Source organism: Hyla sarda, chromosome 3 (genome assembly GCF_029499605.1).
Source record: "Hyla sarda isolate aHylSar1 chromosome 3, aHylSar1.hap1, whole genome shotgun sequence".
Classification (NCBI taxonomy): Eukaryota; Metazoa; Chordata; class Amphibia; order Anura; family Hylidae; genus Hyla; species Hyla sarda.
The window spans coordinates 428,671,095-428,697,747 of NC_079191.1; the positions used below are offsets into that span (position 1 = coordinate 428,671,095).

The 26,653-nt window shown below is 46.0% G+C and overlaps 1 protein-coding gene across 3 annotated transcripts in view; it reads left to right on the plus strand.

Annotated features, from left to right (window-relative positions):
- The first annotated feature begins 10,365 nt into the window (after positions 1–10,365).
- Positions 10,366–26,653, plus strand: part of ENAH (ENAH actin regulator) — a 101,105-nt gene continuing 84,817 nt past the window's right edge. For 2 of the 3 annotated variants that reach the window (XM_056568448.1, XM_056568449.1), the window contains exon 1: positions 10,368–10,720. In XM_056568448.1, the coding sequence (XP_056424423.1) occupies positions 10,716–10,720 (5 nt within the window). In that variant the 5' untranslated portion in view covers positions 10,368–10,715. Of the gene's footprint in view, positions 10,721–26,653 lie in introns of all 3 variants that reach the window. The other variant, XM_056568446.1, reaches the window with a different exon arrangement.

Genomic DNA, 26,653 nt, shown 5'->3' on the forward strand with positions numbered 1-26,653 from the left:
GACTTGTATTAAGGACATTACATAAAGTTGGATCAGCCTGTAGTGGGGTTTTCCCCTTTATTTTGAGTGTGACTCCATATCCAGACCTCCAGGGGTTGATACATTTGATTTCCATTGATAATTTTTGTCTGATTTTGTTGTCAGTGCATTCAACTATGTAAAGAGGAAAGTATTTCATACTATTAGTTCATTCATTCAGATCTAGGATGTGTTATCTTAGAGTTCCCTTTATGTTTTTTGAGCAGTGTACTAAACCCTGCAGAGAATGAGCGCGATCTTCTCGTTATTTGCCGCCTGACGTGCCTGTGTGAATGAGATTGGGGGGGGTATAGTATGACGCGGTTTTCCCGCAGAGTATGGGGATTTCAGCTTGTATTCTGAATTAAGCCTTGATCTCTCCAGGCTGCCGATGAAGTGTGAGAGAATCACCGCACGTTGCCTGATAGGACCTACATACAAGACGGAGCCGTCGCCATGACGATTGTATACAACACAGAAGATGGAGGGGGTGACACGGCCTTCACAAGGGGATAACCCCCATCCCTGCTAGGGCCTCACGTAACCGAGAGGCACCACCGTGCTGTCTGATACTGTTTGCATGTCTATAGCGTCTATAGGGGTTCTGTAGGAATATGCATATATAACTTCCTATCTTATATCATATTATTAGAGGGGTACTCCCCTGCCCCAGCGTTCGGAATATTTAGTTATGACCGCTGGGTACAGGCTGCGGGGGTCATGACGTCACAGGCAAGCCCCTCATGATGTAACACCACGCCCACTCAATATAAGTCCCCTCCCATAAACATCACGACCCCCGCATGCCCGCACCCACGCTGGGGCAGTGGAGTACCCCTTTAAAAACAACAATTTGTGAAAGAGATGATTCACATCTTTACCACAGAAGTACGCCGGGGAATACGTTTAAAGGACATCTGTAGCGTGATTAACACTTATCCCCTATCCACAGGATAGGGGATAAGTGTTTGATCGCGGGGGGTCCGACTGCTGGGACCCCCTGTGAACTCCTGTACGGGGCCGCGGCTGTCCCATGCAGGGGGCGCGCCGGCCGCAGCATGACGTTGCAGCCGGCACGCCTCCTCCATACATCTGTATGGGAGAGGCGGTGAGGCAGCATTCGTGCCTCCCCGCATCCCCCATAGAACTGTAAGGGGGACGGGGAGGCGACGGGGCATCACCATCGACCTCTAGGTCGACGCTACGCGCCTTAGCGCTCACCATGAGCGCTAATGGCGGCACCCGTTAGGGAGATCGCGGGGGGTCCCAGCGGTAGGACCCCCCCCCCCCCCGCAATCAAACACTAATCCCCTATCCTGTGGATAGGGGATAAGTGTCATACCGCTGCAGTTGTCCTTTAATGTGTTGGTGAACCCATAGACTTCCATTATGGCACTGTCTTCAAAATGATGTCACTTTTGGCTACATAGTTACATAGTTAGTATGGTTGAAAAAAGACATACGTCCAACCAATGAAGTGATGGGATTTTATATTTCTGTATAAGCATTAATGTTATTTTGTTCTAGAAATGTATCTAACACTGTTTTAAAGCTTTCAACTGTTCCTGCTGTGACCAGTTCCTGAGGTAGACTGTTCCATAAATTCACAGTTCTTATGATAAAGAAGGCGTGTCGCCCCTTGAGACCAAACCTTTTCTTCTCCAGACGGAGGGAGTGCCCCCTTGTCGTTTGAGGTGGTTTAAACTGGGACAGTTTTTCTCCATATTTTTTCTATGGGCCATTTATATAATTATATAGGTTGATCACATCCCCCCTTAAAGGGGTACTCCGGCCCTAAGACATCTTATCCCCTATCCAAAGGATAGGGGATAAGATGTCTGACCGGGGAGGTCCCGCCGCTTGGGACCCCCGCAATCTTGCATTCGGCACCCATCTCTTTGAGCTGCACGCCGCGCTGCCAGTTCACAAACTGCCGGGTGCCGACCACGGGGCAGGAGTATCGTGACATCACGACTCCGCCCCCGTGTGATGTCTCGCCCCGCCCTCGCTATGCAAGTCTATGGGAGGGGGCGTGACGGCCGTCACGCCCCCTCCCATAGACTTGCATAGCGGGGGCGTGGGGGGTGACATCACACGGGGGCGGAGTCGTGATGTCACGATACTCCGGCCCTGTGGTCGGCACCCGGCAGTTTGTAAGATGGCAGCGCGGCGTGCAGCTCAAAGAGGTGGGTGCCGAATGCAAGATTGCAGGGGTCCCAAGCGGCGGGACCCCCGCGGTCAGACATCTTATCCCCTATCCTTTGGAAAGGGGATAAGATGTCTTAGGGCCGGAGTACCCCTTTAAACGTCTCTTCTCAAGACTAAACAAATGTGATTCTTTTAACCTTTCCTCATAGCTGAGATGTCCCATGCCCCATATTAGTTTAGTCGCGCGTCTCTGCACCCTTTCCAGCTCCACAGTGTCCCTTTTATGAACTGGTGACCAAAACTGAACAGCATATTCCAGGTGAGGCCGTACCAATGCTTTATAAAGGGGGAGTATTATGTCCCTGTCCCTTGAGTCTTTGCCTCTTTTGATACAGGACAATATCCTGCTGGCTACATTTAGTCCCCTGTACGATTGGCTACGATTATTATTATAATTTTTTTTTTTTTTTGTAGTATAGAAAAGTTATGGACACACCACTTTTCTGTACCACAAAAATAAAATTGCATCCAAACATATCCCCTTTTTTTTTTTTTCCCCCCATAGAAGTGTATTAGTGATGCATAGTATAGGTCTACATTCGTCTTCTTTTAAAATGTATACTTTTTTCTGTTGGTTTTAAAGGGGTTATCCAGGAAAAAATTTTTTTTTATATATATATATCAACTGGTTCCAGAAAGTTTAACAGATTTGTAAATTACTTCTATTAGAAAATCTTAATCCTTTCAGTACTTATGAGCTGCTGAAGTCGAGTTGTTCTTTTCTGTCTAAGTGCTCTCTGATGACACCTGTCTCGGGAAATCCCCATAGCAAACCTCTTCTACTCTGTGCAGTTCCCATGACAAGCAGAGATGTCAGCAGAGAGCACTGTTGCCAGACAGAAAACAACAACTCAACTTCAGCAGCTGATAATTATTGAAAGGATTAAGATTTCTTAATAGAAGTAATTTTCAAATCTGTTTAACTTTCTGGAGCCAGTTGAGATATATATATATATATATATATATATATATATATATATATAAAGTTTTTTTCCTGGAATACCCCTTTAATGATTTTTACAGAGTCATACATATTAACAAAAAAGTATATATACATTTTAAACATGGACAATTTGCACTCATAAACAAATGTAAACCACAAACGTATCCGCAACATCGAATCAGTCTTGCTTTGGTACATAGATTTGTGGTCTAACACATAGGGATGTGTGTGGTAAAAGGTGATGAAACGCTAAAAAAAAAAAAAAAAAGAAGTGACGTTACTTTTTTTTTTAGAGCCATTGTGCTTGAAATCAACGAGAGCTTAAAAAAAGACCTGACAAAACAGCATCCGAAATGCCTATACTTTAAAAACCGTGCGTAAAACACAAAAATGCGCTCATTTGCATACAGAACATACCATTGGTTGTAAATACACTTGTTCACTTTTGCAACCGTTTTTTTTGTCTTGCATCTATGAACATTAAATAAAGCAACTTTGCAAATTTGTGTCTTGATTAAAAATCTCCTCCTGTTGTAGTGCACAGCTCCAATGCATATCTATGTGTCTCCATGGTAACAGACTACAAACAGTGTAAACAGTGTAGTCTGAGCAGAAACAGTGAAGGGAAGAGCACATGATCAGACTACACAGGATTTTCCTGTTGTCTGTAGCCATGGAGGCACATAGGTCTGCAAAGGAGCTGTATGCACAAATGTTATGAGACATGTGGTGTCCCAGTACCGCATTTCATTCCATACTTATTTATCTATGGGTCCCCGTAGCCAGAGTCCCTAGGACTTAGTAATCTCTGTTAGTCAGTCCACCCCTAGTCGCCTCTATTATAGTGTATAGATTCCTAATTTATTCATAGAATAATGTATATAGTATTAATATAGTATTATTTCTGTATAAAAATGGTTAATTACTGGTTTCCATTGTGTCACAGGGCCTTCAGGTCATGTGATGTGTTCCAAGCCTCATTCTGGATGTGTTCCAGGCCTCACTTTGGTATCTCTAGCCTCTCTAGCCTCATTTTGGGTTTTTGCGATAACCATGTAAAGTGAGTGGCAGACGTTCGGACCAATCAAAATCGCCATGCCCCCTGCCCATATAAGGGAGCGGCGGCCATCTTAGCTCTCTCTTGTTCCTGGGATAGCAAGCAAGCAAGACCTGTATAGCAGTAATCGCAGTGAGTTAGGCCTGAGCCTTGCGGCAACGGCTGAATCATCTAAATTATAGAGTGTGTCATCCCCTAAGCACTCTGCAGTATCACCGGACCCAATATTTCCCCTAAATCCGGACGGATCTGCACATCACTCCCTAAATTCAGAGACTATAAGTTTAATGCAAGGTCCGCAACTTCTGCCAGTCGCTAAGCAACCTAAGAACTGTTATATGAGACTGTTACTACCCATTGGATATTGCAAGCACTGCAGTAAAGTTATTCAAGTTCAAGTTAAATCTGCTTGTGGATCTTCAGTCATTTCATTGCACCTATCGCTTCTGGGAAGGGTGGCGATAGGCCGGAACATAGATTCAGCATACCAGCCCTTACCCTGGCGTCACGAGTGACTGGGTTAATATTAACCCCTCATATACCAACATCATACCATCCCTACCATACACCCCCCAAGGGCTACCACAGACACATAACTCTACATGTACAGTATACAAACTCATCCAAGAATAATTGTCAATCACTGAGTGTGGGTGGTAATGCAGGACTCACAGGCTTTCTCTGAGTGGGCGGGGGAAGCAGGACTCACAGGCTTTCTCTATGAGTGGGTAAAGGAAGCAAGACTTACAGGCTTTCTCTATGAGTGGGTAAAGGAAGCAAGACTTACAGGCTTTCTCTATGAGTGGGGGGGGGGAAGCAGGACTCACAGGCTTTCTCTATGAGTGGGGGGGGGGGGGAAGCAGGACTCACAGGCTTTCTCTATGAGTGGGCGGGGAAGCAGGACTCACAGGCTTACTTTATGATTCCATGGATCATCACACTGGCAGGGGGTAGTGTGTCACTCCACAGCAGAGGCAGGATTGAAGCACTCACACAAGGCTCCATGTAATGGGCGCCATGACACCAAATTTCCTTCTGGTAAGCATCTGGAAATGGTCAGAACACAGACAGGGTGTGTAATGAAGAGACAGGGATGTGTTATATAGAGACAGGGGTGTGTAATGAAGAGACAGGGATGTGTTATATAGAGACAGGGGTGTGTAATGAAGAGACAGGGATGTGTTATATAGAGACAGGGGTGTCATATAAAGACAGGGGTGTGTTATATAGAGACAGGGGTGTGTAATGAAGAGAAAGAGGTGCGTAATGAAGACAATGGGGTGTCATATAAAGACGGGTGTGTAACGAAGAGACAGGGATGTGTTATATAAAGACAGGGGAGTGTAATGAAGAGACAGGGTATAATGAAGAGACTCGGGTGTGTTATATAGAGACAGGGGTGTGTAATGAAGAGATAGAGGTGTGTAATGAAGAGACATGGGTGTGTTATATAAAGACAGGGGTTTGTAATGCAGAGATAGGGATGTGTAAGGAAGAGACAGGGGGTATAATGAAGAGACACGAGTGTATTAAAGAGACACGGGTGTATTAAAGAGACAATGGAGTGTAATGAGGAGATAGGGGTGTGTAGTGAAGAGAGAGGGATGTGTAATGAAGAAACATGGGAGGAGTGCAATGAAGAGTGTAACAAAGGAGCAACCTGTGTCTGGACAAGGAAATTGTGGAAGCTGCTTGTGCTTGTTGCTGGATCAAACCATCCACTCTACTGGTGGTCTGTCTGGGCTGTCCGGAGCCTGTTCACTACTCCCAGCACCTTATGATTATGATGCTTATGATGAAGAGCAATTAATCACAACAATCATCCTCCTTCTCTCAGGCCAGTAATGTACACTATCCCAAAGTAGCCTCTGAGAGCCTTTTTTTATGACCCGGTCTGTAATCAATTACATATCTGTCCAGGGACACAGGTTTTGCAGCAATCCCACATTTCAATCTGCAATATATATATATTTATTTTAATATTGGCACATTTTCAGTGTGACACATTGACACATTTAAAGAGGTTTTATTGCAAATATTTGCCCAGTAAAACAGCAATCTGAAAAATGATCGAATGACTTTCAGAAAAACAAAATAATAAAAATCTAGCACAGTGGAAAAGTTCTGCATGATTTATAATGGATCGGGCCACTTATAATTCCCTACCTGTCCTCCCGCCAAATGTCCCATTAGAGAAGTATTTAGGACCACGTCACGTGTAATGGAACAATCTAAGACAGCGACCTGCGAAAATCTAGATCAGTATTTCCCCAACCAGGGAGTCTCCAGCTATTTCAAAACTACAACTCCCAGCATGCCCGGACAGCCTTTGGCTGTCCGGGCATGCTGGAAGTTGTAGTTTTGCAACAGCTGGAGGCACTCAGGTTGGGAAATACTGATCTAAAGTGAACACAATCTTTTACAGGTCATCATTACCAGTACCATAACTAATAACAGCATGCATTTTTGTTGTGGTTTACAGAAATTGCAGTAAAAATGCAGCATTGTACAGCGATTTGCATAAATGTGGTAAAACGCGCCATTTTTACTGTGATTTCGGTCACGTGTTTTAAAACTGCATGCGATAATTAGTCGTGGTACTGCCAATCAGCTGCAAAGTGTGAACCACCCCAAAAACTCTCCCATTCTAATGTCGAGATGACTCTGCTCATCTTGTCCAAATCTATACAGCAAAGCCAACAAGTGAGATGCAGAAAACAAGGAATAGCAGCCTAGTCCTTGTATTAACATAATAACATTAACATCATGTCACAAGGTTACGGAACTCCGACACACATGCTGATAACGGGGCTGGACAGAGGGTGTGACACCGGACACAAACGGATCGCGAAAGGTCCTATTCACTTTAAATGGGGTCCGTCGGGATTCCACTTGATGTCTGTTAATTTGCAGGATTTTAGTGAAGAAAAAAACCTGCAGAAACTGCTAAAAAAATTCTGTTAAAGTCCCATCATTTTAACGGAATTGGTAAATGGAGCTCCTAACGCTGATGTGAGCATTACCGTATCTTGACTGCTTTCGCTTTTTTTGTTTTTACTAGGTCATAGCCATATAATATCCATAGTACTGTAACGTCATGACATCATGTGACCATGTTTTCTAATGGCTGACAGCGATCCCAAACTATGGACGCTGTGAATAAGGGAAATCTTTTCATCTCTGACCAACCCCATTAACTCACCCAACTCTAATGATCATGAGATGACTCTGCTCATCTTGTCACAGTCTATACAGCAAAGCAGACAAGTGAGCTGAAGAAAACAGGGAAAAGAAGCTTATTGTGACTGCTTTAGGCTTGGTTCTAACTACAGAATTTCCGAGCAGAATTTCATTTTTGAAATTCTGGTGCAGAAGACTCTCATTGTTGTCAATGGGATTCCTGCAGCACAGGCCACACTAGTCCTTTTAGTGGTGGCGCGTCACCCTCTGAAATTCTACAGCCAAAATAATCCACGTAGAAGACAGTGGCGTCTATGAAGAACATGTTTGCGCAGCCCTATTGCCAACTGATTCAGCCAAGAATCTCAGGCCTAAATAATTGCGTCCGAAGATTCCTCAGTCTGAACCCAGCCTTAGGGTACATTCAGACGAGCGGATCCACAGCGTATTTTAGGGTGCGTTCCCACAGGGCGTATACGCAGCGTATTTGACGCTGTGCAAATTTTACGGCAGCAGCGGGAAATACGCTGCATATCCCTTGCTCACTATACACACAGGGCTTTCCGCTGGCAGCCCTATGTGTGTAGTGAATTTTGGAGGCGGGGCCATGTGCCGGCGTGTCTGTGATGCGCGGCTCCGCCTCCAAAACTCACTGCACACATAGGGCTGCTGCCGGAAAGCCCTGTGTGTATAGTGAGTGAGGAATATGCAGCGTATTTCCCACTGCTGCCATAAATTTTGCTCAGCGAATACGCCCTGTGGGAACGCAGCCTTACGCTGCAGATCCGCCGCTAAAGGACCCCTACAGGGTGCCTTTAGATGTGCCTGCTCTGAGCGGCAATATGCTGCTACGAGCAGACACACTGCTGCAATGTGCGAGTTGCCGCGCATGCGCGGTGTACTTGCACACATCACGGCCACTCCCCCCGGCCCCCTGAGCTAGCCTGAGAGCAGCCGCGCTGTGCGAGTATACTGCGCATGGGCACGGCGACTCGCACATCACAGCAGTGTGTCTGCTCGTAGCAGCGTATTGCCTCTCCGAGCAGGCACATCTAAAGGCACCCTGTAGTGGTCCTATGGCAGCGGATCTGCAGCATAAAATACGCTGTGGATCCGCTCGTCTGAACGTACCCTAAGGCTGCATTCACATCACGTTTGCAGCCTACAGCTGCCGCATCCGGCTAAGGGATGGGAAAGCCGTGCGCTCCCGCACCCCAGCCGGTCTGGCACCGAAACCGATTCACTTTCATGAGCCGATCGGAGTCAAACAGTGACTCCGGTCGGCTCATTTTTGCCCCGTATCCGGTTTTGTGACCGGACCTTAAACCGTAGTATACTACGGTTTTAGGTCCGGTCACAAAACCGGAAATCTGTAATGTTTCAAGATTTTTTTTCTTACAGTATTTTTTGGGTGTTTATTATGGCCAAAAGAGATCCCAAAAATGTGGCCATTTCCACAATCCCCCAAAAATGACATATGGCTGAATAAATAACAGCAAAAATATTAAAAAACAGTCCAAAAGAAAAAAGAAGAAATAGGCTGATAATATATCTGTAGTTTTTACATTTTTGGGGGGGGGGGGTTATGAAAAGAGACGTTCGAGTGATGTGCAGCGCAAGTTTTCTGGGCTATTTTTGAGGGGAAAAAATGGCTAAAAATTTCATCCAACTATTCTGTCGATTTGTTTTTAAAATTCATTTTTTTTTGCATATTTTTTTTTGCATATTTTTCTTTTAGATATTTTTCATCAGTTTTTCTTAAACAAACATGCAAATTGGTGTGCGTTCACAGCGTATTTTTGTTTTGGTTTAATACGGATATATATATATATATATATATATATATATATATATATATACAGTGACCCCTCGATCTACGATGGCCCCGACATACGATCATTTCAACATACGATCACTCTCAGAGGCCATCACATGTTGAAGGCAGCATCAACATACGATGCTTTTGTATGTCGGGGGCCATCGCATAAACTGCTATCCAGCAGCGCAGACTGCTTCAGCTGCCACCGGATAGCCGTTTACGGTGCCCCGTGTGGTCCTCTGACGATCACTTACCTGTCCTCGGGGCTCCGGCGCGTCCTCTTTGGGATCCCCTGCATCATCGGCGCTCTCCATCGTCGTCATCACGTCGCTGCGCACGTCGTCCCGTCATCCAATAGGAGCGGCGTGCGTAGCGACGTGATGGCGGCGACGGAGAGCGAGGATGCCGGGGAAGCAGAGGCCTTGCTGTATCGTCGAGGACACCACGGGGGCACGGCGACAGCGATGGAAGGCGACATCCAGGGCAGCGGTGACGGTCCGGAGTGGCGGGGATAGGTGAGTACAACTTCCTCTAACAGTGGTCTACAACCTGCGGACCTCCAGATGTTGCAAAACTACAACACCCAGCATGCCCGGACAGCCAACGGCTGTCCGGGCATGCTGGGTGTTGTAGTTCTGCAACATCTGGAGGTCCGCAGGTTGTAGACCACTATCCTATACTTTACATTGCACGGATCCCTCAACATACGATGGTTTCAACAAACGATGGTCCATTTGGAACGGATTACCATTATATGTTGAGGGACCACTGTGTATATATATATATATATATATATATATATATATATCTATATATATTTATATTTTAGTTATTTTTTAAAGATGTTTTGGATTGACTACTGACAGGGTGCCTCAAGCAGTTGCAAAGCTACAACTCCCAGCTTGCCCATACGGCATGCTGGGAGTCATAGTTTTGCAACAGCTGGAGGCACCCTTGTTGGGAAACACTAACTGGGAAACAGAAACAGACTGTTTTACATCCTTGATGACGTCACCGCCCTCCACAGGTTTCCCTCGGAACAGCTGAAGGATGGCACAGTGGGCGCGGCCCGGAGACCAGTAAGGGGGCGTGGTTTTGTAGCCGTTCTAGAACGCGCGTCCTGACCCCGTCCCCAAACAGCCGCGTCTTCCCTCTTGTTGTTAGGAGCAGCGCTCCGGGTCACGTGGCTCGGGTCCGCGCGCACAGCAGCCTGTTCTCTCTCTCTCTCTCTTGTGTCTTTTGTGTCCGCGCATGCGCGCTGCAGGTCGCTGCACAGACGGGCGGTCGCAGCGGCGGCGGCGGCTGTGGCTGTGAGAGAGCTGCACCGAGGAGGAGCCCTTGTATTGTGAGCCGTCTCTATTGTACGGGATAATTGGTGGAACCTTCCCCAGATACCGTGCTCGGATGCTACTCCCTGTCTGCACTCCGGTAACCGGGGAGAGGAGAGCCTCCATTCACTAGCGCCGAGGAAGAGGAGGAGAACGGACACCATGAGGTGAGAGCCGCGGATTACGGGCTTGTGCCAGACATGGAGTCGGCTGGAGGCGGCAGGAACTGCAATGGTCGTGTCCCTTTAAATCTCCATTCATTGCTCCTGGGGATGATTGACAGCTCGGCCCTTCACCCCCTCAGCTCCTAGGGGCATCACAGTGTTTATTGCTTCTACCCCGGCTGTCTCTTCTGCCCTGCACCACATATTGGACGCCCAGCACCCTCATACTGTACCCCAGCACCCTCATACTGCACCCCCAGAACCCTCATACCACACAATTACCCTCTACCGCCTTACACCCACATACTGGACGCCCAGCACCCTCATACTGTACACCCAGAACCCTCATACTATACCCCCAGCACCCTCATACTGCACCCACTGTACCCCCAGAACCCTCATACCATACCACACAATTACCCTCTACTGCCTTACACCCACATACTGTACCCCCAGCACCCTCATACCACACCACCAACAGCCGCTACTGCCCTACACCCACATACTGTCCCACCGACACCCTCATACTACACCACAATTGCCCTTTACTGCCCTATATCCACATACTGTACCCCCAGCACCCTCATACCATACTCTCAACAGCTGCTACTGCCCTGCAATTACATACTGTACCCATACTACACCCACTGTACCCCCAGCACCCTCATACCACACCACAATTACCCTCTACTGCCCTACACCCACATACTGTACCACCAACACCCCCATACAGCACCCTCATACCACAATTACCCTCTACTGCCCTACACCCACATATTGTACCACCAACACCCACATACAGCACCCTCATACCACAATTAGCCTCTGCTGCCCTACACCCACATATTGTACCACCAACACCCCCATACAGCACCCTCATACCATACCACAATTAGCCTCTGCTGCCCTACACCCACATACTGCACCCACTGTACCCCCAGCACCCTCATACCATTAACTGCTACTGCCCTACACTCAAATACTGTACCACCAACACCCCCATACTGCACCCACAGTACCCCTGGCACCCTCATACCATTAACAGCTGCTACTGCCCTACACTCAAATACTGTACCACCAACACCCCCATACGGCACCCTCCAGCACCCTATCATACTTCCAACATCCTATTCTGTCATTGCGTCTGCCCCTACTGTCCAGTACTCTCATACAGCACCCACCATACCCCAACAACCTCCTGCCCTACACCCACCATACCACCTGCACCCCTACACCATATCCCCAACAGCCTCTCCTGCCCTGCACTCACCATACCCCCTAAACCCCCATAGTGCACCCACTCTACCCACCAGCAGCCTGTCCTAGGGGAATCAGTGTTTCACTTCTACCCTCAAGCTGCTTCTCCTGCCTGCATCCCCATACTATACCCTTTGTACTCCTCATCAGCCTCTACTGCGCCCCATACTAAACCCTTTGTACTCCTCATCAGCCTCTACTGCACCCCCCATACATAACCCTTGGTACTCCTCATCAGCCTCTACTGCGCCCCATACTATACCCTTTGTACTCCTCATCAGCCTCTACTGCGCCCCATACTATACCCTTTGTACTCCTCATCAGCCTCTACTGCGCCCCATACTAAACCCTTTGTACTCCTCATCAGCCTCTACTGCACCCCCCATACATAACCCTTGGTACTCCTCATCAGCCTCTACTGCGCCCCATACTATACCCTTTGTACTCCTCATCAGCCTCTACTGCGCCCCATACTAAACCCTTTGTACTCCTCATCAGCCTCTACTGCACCCCCCATACATAACCCTTGGTACTCCTCATCAGCCTCTACTGCGCCCCATACTATACCCTTTGTACTCCTCATCAGCCTCTACTGCGCCCCATACTATACCCTTGGTACTCCTCATCAGCCTCTACTGTGCCCCCATACTATACCCTTGGTACTCCTCATCAGCCTCTCCTGTGCCCCCATACTATACCCTTGGTACTCCTCATCAGCCTCTACTGTGCCCCCATACTATGCCCTTTGTACTCCTCATCAGCCTCTACTGTGCCCCCATACTATACCCTTGGTACTCCTCATCAGCCTCTACTGTGCCCCCATACTATGCCCTTTGTACTCCTCATCAGCCTCTACTGTGCCCCCATACTATGCCCTTTGTACTCCTCATCAGCCTCTACTGCGCCCCCACACTATACCCTTTGTACTCCTCATCAGCCTCTACTGCGCCCCCACACTATACCCTTTGTACTCCTCATCAGCCTCTACTGTGCCCCCATACTATACCCTTTGTACTCCTCATCAGCCTCTACTGCACCCCCACACTATACCCTTTGTACTCCTCATCAGCCTCTACTGCACCCCCACACTATACCCTTTGTACTCCTCATCAGCCTCTACTGCACCCCCACACTATACCCTTTGTACTCCTCATCAGCCTCTACTGCACCCCCACACTATACCCTTTGTACTCCTCATCAGCCTCTACTGCACCCCCACACTATACCCTTTGTACTCCTCATCAGCCTCTACTGCACCCCCATACATAACCCTTTGTACTCCTCATCAGCCTCTACTGCACCCCCATACATAACCCTTTGTACTCCTCATCAGCCTCTACTGCGCCCCCATACATAACCCTTTGTACTCCTCATCAGCCTCTACTGCGCCCCCATACATAACCCTTTGTACTCCTCATCAGCCTCTACTGCGCCCCCATACATAACCCTTTGTACTCCTCATTAGCCTCTACTGCGCCCCCATACATAACCCTTTGTACTCCTCATCAGCCTTTACTGCCCCCCCCCACCACCACCACCACCACAATGTTACCATCATTCCTCTGGGCACCATACCTCCACCCATCATGTGCCTATTCCAGCACTAGGACTCTGGTGCAACTTTGCCAACTTGTAGCCCTGTTCACCCTTCTTGGTAGCGCATATGGCCATCATAGGGGATGGCATCCCATCAACTAGTGCCCTTTGGACCCCCCTCCTCGGACCCCCATTTATTACAGTCCCACTGGTTAGACTATTGCGCCAGCAGATGCCCATCGCAAGGACTATATGGCTGCCATGTCCCAAGTCGTACAACCAGCTAATGACCTAGCAGCACAATGGTTTCCCCATTTTGGCCATTTTTAGTGCCAAGCACTTTGCACCTGTACTCGCAACTTGGTCGAGTAATTTGCCCCTACCGTCCCTACCGGTGCTGTACCCCTTGGCATTCGGGCGCCGTATATTATCTATTGTAGAGTTTTCCAGGATCTGACAGGAATTGTAGTTAGTATATAATGTTGACTGGCATCACGGGCATCCTGTATGGCAGTATTTTCCAACCAGGGGGCCTCCGGTTCGGCTGTCCGGGCATGCTAGGAGTTGTAGTTTTGCAACAAGCAGAGGCACCCTGTTGGGAAACACTTAAAGGGGTACTCCTGTGGAAAAGGTTTTTATTTTATTTTTATTTTTTTAATCAACTGGTGCCAGAAAGTTAAACAGATTTGTAAATTACTTCTATTAAAAAATCTTAATCCTTCCAGTACTTATTAGCTGCTGAATACTACATAGGAAATTATTTTCTTTTTGGAACACAGAGCTCTCTGCTGACATCATGACCACAGTGCTCTCTGCTGACACCTCTGTCCATTTTAGGAACTGTCCAGAGTAAGAGAAAATCCCCATAGAAAACATATGCTGCTCTGGAAAGTTCCTAAAATGGACATAGATGTCAGCAGAGATCTCTGTGTTCCAAAAAGAAAATAATTTCCTCTGTAGTATTCAGCAGCTAAGTAGTACTGGAAGGATTAAGATTTTTTAATAGAAGTCATTTACAAATCTGTTAAACTTTCTGGCACCAGTTTATAAAAAAAAAAAAAAAAAAAAAAAAAAAAAAGTTTTCAACCGGAGTACCCCTTTTAAGTATGAGATCTAATATCATGAATAATGCTACCATACCCTGGCATTCTGTGTGATATACTGTACACAATGACTGGCATCATGAATGATGCCATGCCCCAGGCCTATTACTACCAGTGTTTCCCAACCAGCATTGCAAAACTACAACTCCCAACATGCAGGGAATTGTAGTTTTGCAATTGGTTGGGAAACACTGTCCTGTACCCATTGTATTCCGACAAGGTAACATGGCCTCCCCCTTCCTCCTGGTGTCAAGGAAGACACCTCCATGGCCAATTGTCCCAGTCTGGGAGGAACTGGTGTATTTACAGGGAGAGTGTTATTGTGTGTCACAATGGCTGTGCTGTGTACTGGGGAGGAGGGGGAAACTGGGCTCAGTATTTGCAACAATGTAACCAAATAAAAGGGAAAACCCAAAACAAACACAAAAACTATACAAAGTAACAAGATTCTACTCTCAGGCTCCTTAAGGCTGGGTTCACACCACGTTTTTGCAATACAGTTCCGTATACGTTTTCAATTTGAAAACCGTACAGAACCGTATTGAAAACCGTACGCATTGACTCTCCATTGAAAACCGTATACATTGACTCTCCATTGAAAACCGTATGCCAAACGATGCATCCGGTTGTGTCAGTTTTGCGTCTTGTATGTTTTTCTGTTTTTTTTTTTTTTTTTTTCTCTCCCCGTACCCAAAACTGTAGCCTACCATGTTTTTTGGTCCGGGTGAAAAACCATATTGAAATGTATACTTTTTAAAAAAATGTTTATTATTATTAATTTTTTACATGGGAATCGATGGGAACAATACAGAACCGTATGTGCGTATCCGGTTTTCACCATACGGTTTTTGACTTTGCACAGTGTTTTTTTTTTTATTTATTTTTTTGGAATTACAATCAAACTTTATTGAAATGGAGCGAAAAGTTAAAAACGTATACTTTTTTTTTTTCTTAAAAAACGGATGCGACCGGACATAATTTTTCAAACCTTATAAGTTTTTCACCATATGGTTTTTGACTTTGCTTTTCTTTTTTTTTCTTGGAATTTCAATCAAACAAGTGAAACTATTCATAAAGGAATGAAAAAGTTAAAAAGTATACATTTTTTGTTTTTTTCAAACCTTATACGGTTTTCACCATACGTTTTTTGACTTTGCACAGTTTTTTTTCTTGGAATTTCAATCAAACAAGTGAAACTTTATTCATAAAGGAGTGAAAAGTTAAAAAGTATAATTTTTTTTTTTTCTTAAAAAAAAAAAAAGGATGCAACCGGACATAATTTTTCAAACCTTATCACCATACGGTTTTTGACTTTGTACAGTTTTTTTTTCTTGGAATTTCAATCAAACAAATGAAACTTTATTCAAGAAAGGAGTGAAAAGTTAAAAACGTATACGTTTTTTTTTTCTTAAACGCATGCAACCGGACCTCATTTTTCAAACCTTTTACGGTTTTCAACTGTATACGGATATAAATTTGTACACACGGTTTGATACAGTTCAGTCCGATTTTGAGGAGTCCGTTTTTTTAATCAAAAACCTGATACGGGAACTGAATTGCAAAAACGTGGTGTGAACCCGGCCTAACTCCGTCGGCGCTGGTTAGACCTCCTGAAGAACTTCCAATGCAGATTTCTTTCCCCCTAGGAGTAGTTGTGGTCCCTGGTGGGACATGTGAGACCTTTTTTGAGAAGACCACCCAAAAAAAAAAAAAAAAAGTCTTATGCAAAACAAGATAACAAAGAGTCTGGTCTGGACAAGGAGGTGGTCGCCTTCTTCTTCTTTCTCTCTCTTGGAGAAGGTTATACTGTATCTATAGATCATCACTGCAGCGTCTGGTGGGTGAGCGGGTCCCAGCGGCCCCCCGGGGAAGCATATGTCGGTGTTTTCCCATATACAGGGTAATAATTGACTCATACAGTGTGTGTGGAATTTGCTCTCAATGGATGAGACAGCTGTGCTTGGGTCCCTGCGGTCGCTCTCTGTGTTGTTCATGGTGAGACGACCGCGTCTAGAGATGTCTGCCCGGGCCGTGCAGCAGAGCGAGGGGGGGAAGCTGTCTATAGGTTTATTGTATGTATTATGTGCTGCGTAGGTAATTTTTTAGGGTAACACTGGGATCCCCCCCCCCCCGACTCAATCCCCTCCTCCTTCGCCTGGTTCTTTTATTGTGTATGGACAAGCATAGGGTGGCTTCCCATTATTAATCATGTACCGTGCATAGTGCTGCGGGTTCTGTGCTGCTGATCCAGAGCTATGAATGGCTTTGACTGTGTGATCAGGTTGTGATGCTGTCGCAAGCGTTTCGGAGCAGGGATCCCCCCCGTCTGCTGCTGCTTTTTTGCTTTGCATTAGTGACTGCACCATTCTCCTGCTGTATGCGGCTGTACTGAGGGTCCGTCCTATTTGTCGGGTTTTGTTTGGACTTCTTGCATTCGCACCCAGACCCCCCCCCCCCCGTAGCTGCGTTTGTTACAGTGCATGCACCCCCCCCCATAAGTTGTCATGATCAGGGGGTCGCCATGTGTTGTCGCCGCACTGGTGTCCACAAGTAAAATGCTATCTAAAAACTATTTTTTTGTGTGTTTTCCGTAACCCCCTAGTTTGTTGCATTGCAGTAAGATGTTGCCCTCTGTGAGATCAATACCCTGTCAGATCATGCTAATCCTGCCTTCTCGTCTCCCGACCCCCCCCCCCGCATCACTCCCAGGTAATTCCTTGCCGTAGTACAGGAGGGGCGGCAGGGGCAGATCTACAGTATGAGGGATGAGCCGTGAATGCTGATGGCGCCTCGTGGAAAGCTCCCCCCCAAAATATCTTACTGGGCCTGAGGTCTAACAATTGGTGGGGGGGGTAAAACAAAACTGCATGAGTGGCGTCACACGCGGGATCTAGACTTACATGCAGTTGCTGTGGCCCCTTCTGTGTTTAAAGATTAATGACAAACAGTTGTAAGGTAACCTTGGAGGAGGCTGGGAATTATACAAGGAGAAAGCTACAGGGAATGTGAGTCCTAGACTGGACCGGGTATAGAGGCCTAGACTGGACCCGGTGTGCCCCCTTATACTCATTGGACTGTACAAATCTGCACCCTATACAACAGTGTTTCCCAACCAGTGTGCCCCAGCAGTTGCACAACTACAACTCCTAGCATGCCTGGACAGCCTTCGGCTGTCCAGGCATGCTAGGAGTTGTAGTTGTGCAACAGCTGGCGACACGTTGGTTGGGAAACACTGTTCTATAACTTGTGGCCCTACACCTGCTGCAAAATGACAACTGTTACCATACAATAAAAGGGAATCATCAGGATAAGTAATGTATGTACACAGTGACCTCACCAGCAGAATAGTGAGTACAGCTCTGGGGTACAATACAGGATATAACTCAGGATCAGTACAGGATAAGTAATGTATGTACACAGTGATCTCACCAGCAGAATAGTGAGTACAGCTCTGGAGTATAATACAGGATATAACTCAGGATCAGTACAGGATAAGTAATGTAACGTATGTACACAGTGACCTCACCAGCAGAATAGTGAGTGCAGCTCTGGAGTATAATACAGGATATAACTCAGGATCAGTACAGGATAAGTAATGTAATGTATGTACACAGTGATCTCACCAGCAGAATAGTGAGTACAGCTCTGGGGTACAATACAGGATATAACTCAGGATCAGTACAGGATAAGTAATGTAACGTATGTACACAGTGACCTCACCAGCAGAATAGTGAGTACAGCTCTGGAGTATAATACAGGATATAACTCAGGATCAGTACAGGATAAGTAATGTAAGTACACAGTGACCTCACCAGCAGAATAGTGAGTACAGCTCTGGAGTATAATACAGGATATGTGGAGTAATGTGCGTACACAGTGACTACGTTCTGTATATATAAACCAGAAGATGGATACAGAGGTGTAGATATGGAGTTACCTTCAAACATGACTCTACCCTTCCATAGAAGCTGGTGGCGGTGGGACAGGAATTCCCTCGGTTACTATGGGGATGCCAGCAAGTAGGTCAGTTGAGTAGTGATTGGTCATGTAGTGAACAAAATGCATCTCCATGTGACAGATCTGAGCGTCCACAATGTCCTACAGCAGTGGTCTTCAACCAGCGCACCTCCAGATGTTGCAAAACTACAACTCCCAGCATGCCCGGACAGCCGTTGGCTGTCCGGGCATGCTGGGAGTTGTAGTTTTGCAACATCTGGAGGTCCGCTGGTTGAAGACCCCTGTCCTACAGTGTCATGCAGGAGAAGTTTTTGGGGTGTTGGGAGGCACAGCTCCACGATATGTATTGGAGTAATGATAGATTGTGACATTAATCCTCAGTAATAAGTGTAGCCTGTGCTTCGCTATTGTTTGCCGTGTAGTTCGCTTCTATTACTTGATCCAAGTTTCTGTTGACATTCGGCTGAATGGTTTTTGCATTGATTGTTGATTCTTTTCGGGCTCCGCTGCCCTTCACTATGTTGGGATCAGCTCCCCTCATCGCCACGTTCTCTAGGCCTATAGTCTGATTATGTTTTGGTTTTTTTACTATTGGGAAGTTGTTTTTATTACTTTTTGGTCTTATTTGCTCTGTTCGCATAGTGGAATCCACAGTACTGTGAAGGATTCGTCACGCAACAAACACCAGTGGTTCCTATACAACAGGGTTTCCCAACCAGGGTGCCTCCAGCTGTTGCAAAACTACATGACTCTTTGTGAGTGGGTATGCTGGGAGTTGTAGTTTTTTGTAACAGCTGGAGGCATACTGGTTGGGAAACACTGCTATACAGTCCCCATTGTCCTATAATTACCTTTTCATATATCTGTCTTTGCTCTCGTAATGTAGAAAAAATGGTTTTTATTCACTGGTGCAAAGGGTCAAAGAGGAATTCCCAATCCTCTGAAGTGCTGAGAGCTGGAGCGCCACCTCGCGCACTCTCCCATCTCTGTCCCTGGTTAATTGACAGTCAGCAGGAAGCCGAGCCCTGTTTCCAAATCACACACCTGTATGCTCATTGCAGGAATAAGATGTAGAAACAGGGCTCAGTTTCCAGCTGACTGTCAGTCAAGCTGAGACGGGAATGGGGAGCAGCCCTTGGCACTTCAGAGATTTGGGAACACCCCTTTGACACTTGGCACCAGTGAATAAAATACTTTTTCTGCATTCTGGAAGCACAGACAGATATATGTAAGGTACGATGGGGGACATTTATCAATGTTGGGACACCATTTTTCTGGTGTTATTTAGCCGCCAAATTTTGCGCAGTTGCAGCTTTGTGTGTTCTTATTGTTTTTTCAAACCAGCGTATTACTTGGGGCACTGAGCAGCACTTTATGCAGTGAGCACGAAGTTATGTGTGGAAAATAGTTTTTTGCGCACAACTTTCGCCCAAAGCCTACACCACCTATTAGGGCACGTCCAAATGTGTCAGATGCCAGAGAACAAAGCTTAAACCCATCTCTGCAGCTCACTGGTTTCTATAATTGCGCAAAATTGATAAAGTCCTGCGCGCCATTTTGGTAAATTTTGAGCAACTGGGCAAAAAATACACCAAGAAAACATGGCTTAAAGGGGTACTCTGCTGCTCGGCGTTTCGAACAAACTGTTCCGAACACTGGCGCTGGGCGCTCGTGATGTAATTGCCCCGCCCCTTCATTCAACGGAATACTCCTTTAAAGGGGTACTCCGGTGAAAACCTTTTTTTCTTTTAAATCAACTGGCTCCAGAAAGTTAAACATGTTTGTAAATTACTTCTATTAAAAAAAAATCTTAATCTTTCCAGTACTTATTAGCTGCTGAATGCTACAGAGGAAATTCCTTTCTTTTTGGAACACTGATGACATCACGAGCACAGTGCTCTCTGCTGACATCTCTGTCCATTTTAGCAACCGTGCATAGCAGATGTATGCTAAGGGCAGCATGGTGGCTCAGTGGTTAGCACTGCTGCCTTGCAGTGCTGGGGACTTGGGTTCAAATCCTACTAAAGACAACAATAAATAAAGCGTTATTATTATTATAATGTCAACAAAGAGAACTGTGCTCGTGATGTCATCAGAGAGCATTCCAAAAAGAAAATAATTTCCTCTCTAGTATTCAGCAGCTAATAAGTACAGGAAGGATTAAGATTTTTTTAATAGAAGTAATTTACAAATATGTTTAACTTTCCAGAGCCAGTTGATTTAAAAGATAAAAGGCTTTCACCGGAGTACCCCTTTAAATCTCTACTGCCTCACACCAACATTGATAAATGTCCTCCTATGTGTTTCCTTGTACTATCTAAGGGTGCGTTCCCACCTGACGTACGCAAAATTTGTGGCAGCAGCGGGAAATGGGCTGCATATTCCTCGCTCACTTTTCGACTGCAGCCCCTATGCGTGTAGTGAGTTTTGGAGGTGGAGCCGCACGTCAAAGTCACGCCGGCACACGGCCCTGTTTCCAAAACTCACTGCACACACAGGGCTGCCACCGGAAAGCCCTGTGTGTATGGTGAGCGAGGAATATGCAGCGTATTTCCCGCTGCTGCCACCAATTTTGCGCAGCGTCAAATACGCACCCTTACAGTGTCAGAAGTTTGGAACATGAGATGTTACGAACAGGTTTAACTTTATATGTATTTTAGAAAGTTGCAAAACTTTTCAATACATTTTACATACCTCTATGTTTAATAGCTCTGCTTGCTGTCACTTCATGCAGCTTAGAAATTTCTGCAATTATTTTGGTGTAAACAGTTGTTAGAAAGTGAGACCATATTTCTTATCCTTAGATGGAATCTGTCAGCTCTGTATCACGAGCTACAGAGATAGGAAGATAAAATGCTTGTCTCTTAGCTGAGGGCTGTTTGCAAACAGTTTTCCAGTGAAAGACAACTTGTCCCCTATTCACAGGATAGGGCTTTATGTGCCTGATTACAGGGGTCCGTCCGCTGAGCTCAACCCCACACCCAATCTCCGGAATGGACCTTGGCTCCGAGCGCATGCCATCTGCAGCACGTACTCCTCTCAGAGAGCAGGGGTCTTGTTGAGGAGATCACTGGGGGTCCCAGCAGTTGGACCCACCACAATCAGAAGTGTATCCCTTATCCTGTGAATAGGGTCATAAGGTGTTTTTCACTTGACAACTCCTTTAAGCGCCATAGAGGCCAGGCTGAGCTGCCGCATGCACCTCTCCTCCCTCCACCACCCTTCCCAGCTTTAAATTAATAATGGGCAGGGCATAGGGCCTGAAGCCAAACTCTTTACATCAATCATGCAGAGGGCAGGGAGGGCTGGGTTGGGAGAAGGTTTACATGCAGCACTTGAGCTTGGAAAGAAAACATGATTTTATATTTCTGTAAACAGCCATCTGCTATACCGGTTCATACCGAATATCCGTGTGTTTCTGTCTTAAGATATGAATTTTCCACGTACCGCAATACCGTTTTCATAGCAACTAACTCCAATGCGGGATGGCGTAGAGAAACGTCCGTCCGCACAGCGTCTCTGGGAAGAGTAGTCCTAGCCGCACTGAACTGACTGTGAGGAGCTGGGAGGGGACTACAACTCCTGGCGGACATGTGACCGGGAAACTCGAGCAGAACTGCGGAGACATGGAGGAGAGTTACCGGGCGGCCTTACTGAGACCCTGGGTACCATGGGGAGGACCTCCGACCACCTGACACTATACTGGGGACCCCCCCCCCGGACCACAAATGCCGTTAAATACTGTGACACCGCCATAACTTAGAAAAATACAGTGATATACTTTTTTTGGTAATACCGCCCAGCTCTAAGACTAGTATCATTTGTTTTATCTCCCTATGCACTGTCTGCAGCTCTGAGCATGATACAGCGCTGACAGATTCCCTCCAAGTGGTCCCACACAGAAGTTTTGCAGGACTTGTATGAAATGTTGGCATACACGGGGGGGCAATAAAGGATCAGGCATGCTGAATTTCAATCCCCAATTTGTTCTCGAGGGAGGTAAGCAGACACCGAAGGTGTCTAGTAGCGGTCTGCTCCCCCCTCTAAACATCCACAACACATGCATGCTTAGGTTAACTGAGCGTGCATGTGTATGGAGGTTATCCAGAGGAATAGCTGTGTCCTATATGGGCATTTCGGCTGACAGCTTTATTGATCTGTTTTATGTGGACGTGTCTCAGCCGCTCGCAGTTTGCAGTACAGTTATAGCAGATCCCATCTTGGTTCTACGTTTACTGAAAACTTCTCCGGTCTCCTGAGGATTCGTTTTTATTTGACGAACATGAAATGAGATTATCGAGTGTTGGGTAACCTGGTATTTCTGTATTTCCTGGGACAGATAAGCTTGATCCTGTTCTGATCCTGCATTGTATACTAAGACGTGTGGCAGTACAGGTGTCCGGTAAAGTACCAGGTTGCCGTGACCCAGCACGTTATTTTTTTTGCACCAGACGTGTCCTTAAAGCAGTGTTTGCCAACCAGGGTGCCTCCAGCTGTTTCAAAACTACAAATCCCAGCATGCCCGGACAGCCAAAGGCTGTCCGGGCATGCTGGGATTTGTAGTTTTGCAACAGCTGGAGGCACCCTGTTTTGGAAACACAGGCTTAGGGTTTCCTATAGTTGTATCCAATCTAGTCTATCCTCTCTCCAAAACTATAACTCCCAACATGCTCTGACTGATGTATTGCAGGGTTTCCCAACCTGTGGGTCTCCAGCTGTTACAAACTACAACTCCTATCATGCACTAATGGCTATATGGCAGTGTATTCCAATCTAAGGCTAGTTGCAAAACTACAACGCCTATCATGCACCAACAACCATAAGGTAGCGTTCCCCAACCTTGTGTATGTCTCCAGCTGTTTGCAAAACTGCAACTCCCATCATGCTAGCTGTCTGGGAATGACTGCAGATAGGGTTTTGGGACAGCTGGAGAGCCAAATAATTGTTGGGGCATGCTGGTTGTTGTAGTTTTGCAACAGCTGGAGACAACCTGTTTGGGAAACACTGCTTTTTAAGAAAAAGTGGAGGTGTTACAAATTACAAAAACATGGCCGCTTTCCCCCATGACAGTGCTCCCTGTATCAGTAAGAGGCAGATTCAGCGCTATCATAAGGGCATCCCTTAAAGTGGTACTCCGGTGGAAACCTCCTTTTTTTTTTTTTTTTTTTTTTTTTTTTTTTTAAATCAACTGGTGCCAGAAAGTTAAACAGATTTGTAAATTATTTTTATTAAAAAAAAATCTTAATCCTTCCAGTACTTATTAGCTGCTGAATACTACAGAGGAAATGTATTTTCTTTTTGGAACACAGAGCTCTCTGCTGACATCACGAGCACAGTGCTCTCTGCTGACATCTCCTGTCCATTTTAGGAACTGTCCAGAGCAGCATATGTTTGCTATGGGGATTTTCTCCTACTCTGGACAGTTCCTAAAATGGACAGGAGATGTCAGCAGAGAGCACTGTGGTCATGATGTCAGCAGAGAGCTCTGTGTTCCTAAAAAAGAAAAGAATTTCCTCTGTAGTATTCAGCAGCTGATAAGTACTGGAAGGATTAAGATTTTTTTTTTAATAAAAGTAATTTACAAATCTGTTTAACTTTCTGGCACCAGTTGATTTAAAAAAAGAAAACAAAAGTGTTCCACCGGAGTACCCTTTTAAGTTACCATTGAAATCAATGTTAGAAAATGTTCACATGGAGGAACTTTGCAGGAACAATCTGCTGCAGCAGAGTCCCATTGATTACAATGTTGCACTGTGTGGCGGAATTTCGGCTGTGGAAATCCCGATTCCGGCGCCCGCACATACAATACACTCAGACATGCATTGCCTTCTATGTGACAGCACATTTCCGAGTGGTCCTAGCACCCGTCGGATCGCGCTAATGTGTGAAATGTCCGACACTGTTTTCCGGGACTTTGCGCACATTTTCGGGTGTGTGTACAAGGTTTTACACTGGATTTGGGTCTACACGGCGTCCCTATGACTGAATGAGAGCAGAGCGCACACCGGAAATGTTGTCGGAGATTAGATATTTGAAGTCCTAACTAGAGATGAGCGAACTTATAGTAAATTCGATTCGTCATGAACTTCTCGGCTCGGCAGTTGATGACTTTTCCTGCATAAATGAGTTCAGCTTTCCGGTGCTCCGGTGGGCTGGAAAAGGTGGATACAGTCCTAGGAGACTCTTTCCTAGGAATGTATCCACCTTTTCCAGCCCACCGGAGCACCTGAAAGCTGAACTCATTTATGCAGGAAAAGTTATCAACTGCCGAGCCGAGAAGTTCGTGACGAATCGAATTTACTGTAAGTTCGCTCATCTCTAGTCCTAACGTGTCATGAAGAGGGAACCGTGGACTTCATGAATATTTGAAGCCTCCACCTGGTTTTTTTTTTTCCCTTGTGTTTCCCAACCAGGGTGCCTCCAGGTGTTGCAAAACTACAACTCCCAGCATGCCTGGACAGCCTTTGGCTGTCCAGGCATGCTGGGAGTTGTAGTTTTGCAACATCTGGAGGCACCCTGGTTGGGAAACCCTGCCTTATACCGCTCTCACCACTTTATATCCGGGGGGGGGGGGGGGGGGGGGGGGAGGAGGGCGAAACAGCTGTTGCAGTATGAATGAGCACTCACTATGATGACATCTTTTTGTCTTTGGTCATCGCGGCTCTTAAATCCGAAGACTACAGCTGTTGTCATTCTATGCGGCGAGGCTGTGCGGGCGCAGACAGGTGGAGCGGACTTTATGACTCCTTTTTGTCTTCCCGGTCATATGTCCCCTGCCCCTTTTGTTTTGGACTATAAAACAAGACTTCAGCAGGACTCTAGATTGGGGGGGGGGGGGGGGGATGGTGTCTTTTACGTAACTCTTCCCTTCCAAGATACCATTACCCCGTCTTCTGCTGAGTCTGTGCTGTGTAAGCAATTCTTTATTTATTTTTTTTTCCCTTTTTTAAATCCCCTTCCCAAAAAAAAGGTTATTGTTGGTAAGTTTGTCCTTGTAAGGTAAAGTGATCGGGGACAGAGAACAGATAGCAGAATTATCTCCCGCCAGTCGGTGACGCTCTAGTGAAATACGTGTAAATTGTTGCGCTCGCGTGTGATACAGACATGTTGTCAGCTCAGGGTGTTACAGCCGGGGTGACCTGGATTATCGCCGGCCTGGAAAGAGTTAATTATTATTATTATTATAAGGGAAAAGTCAACTTACTGGACAGGGAGAGATGACAAGTAGATTGCAGTACTGCCCATTGTACCTACCTCCTGTGTATTACACTATATGGAGGGATGACTAGTCTCCTGTGTATTGTACTATATGGAGGGGTGACTAGTCTCCTGTGTATTACACTATATGGAGGGATGAGTAGTCTCCTGTGTATTACACTATATGGAGGGATGACTAGTCTCCTGTGTATTACACTATATGGAGGGATGACTAGTCTCCTGTGTATTACACTATATGGAGGGATGACTAGTCTCCAGTGTATTGTACTATATGGAGGGATGACTAGTCTCCTGTGTATTACACTATATGGAGGGATGACTAGTCTCCTGTGTATTACACTATATGTAGGGATGACTAGTCTCCTGTGTATTACACTATATGTAGGGATGACTAGTCTCCTGTGTATTACACTATATGTAGGGATGACTAGTCTCCTGTGTATTACACTATATGGAGGGATGACTAGTCTCCTGTGTATTACACTATATGGAGGGGTGACTAGTCTCCTGTGTATTGTACTATATGTAGGGATGACTAGTCTCCTGTGTATTACACTATATGGAGGGGTGACTAGTCTCCTGTGTATTACACTATATGTAGGGGTGACTAGTCTCCTGTGTATTACACTAGACGTAGGGATGACTAGTCTCCTGTGTATTGCACTATATGGAGGGATGACTAGTCTCTTGTGTATTACACTATATGGAGGGATGACTAGTCTCCTGTGTATTACACTATATGTAGGGGTGACTAGTCTCCTGTGTATTACACTATATGGAGGGGTGACTAGTCTCCTGTGTATTACACTATATGGAGGGATGACTAGTCTCCTGTGTATTACACTATATGTAGGGATGACTAGTC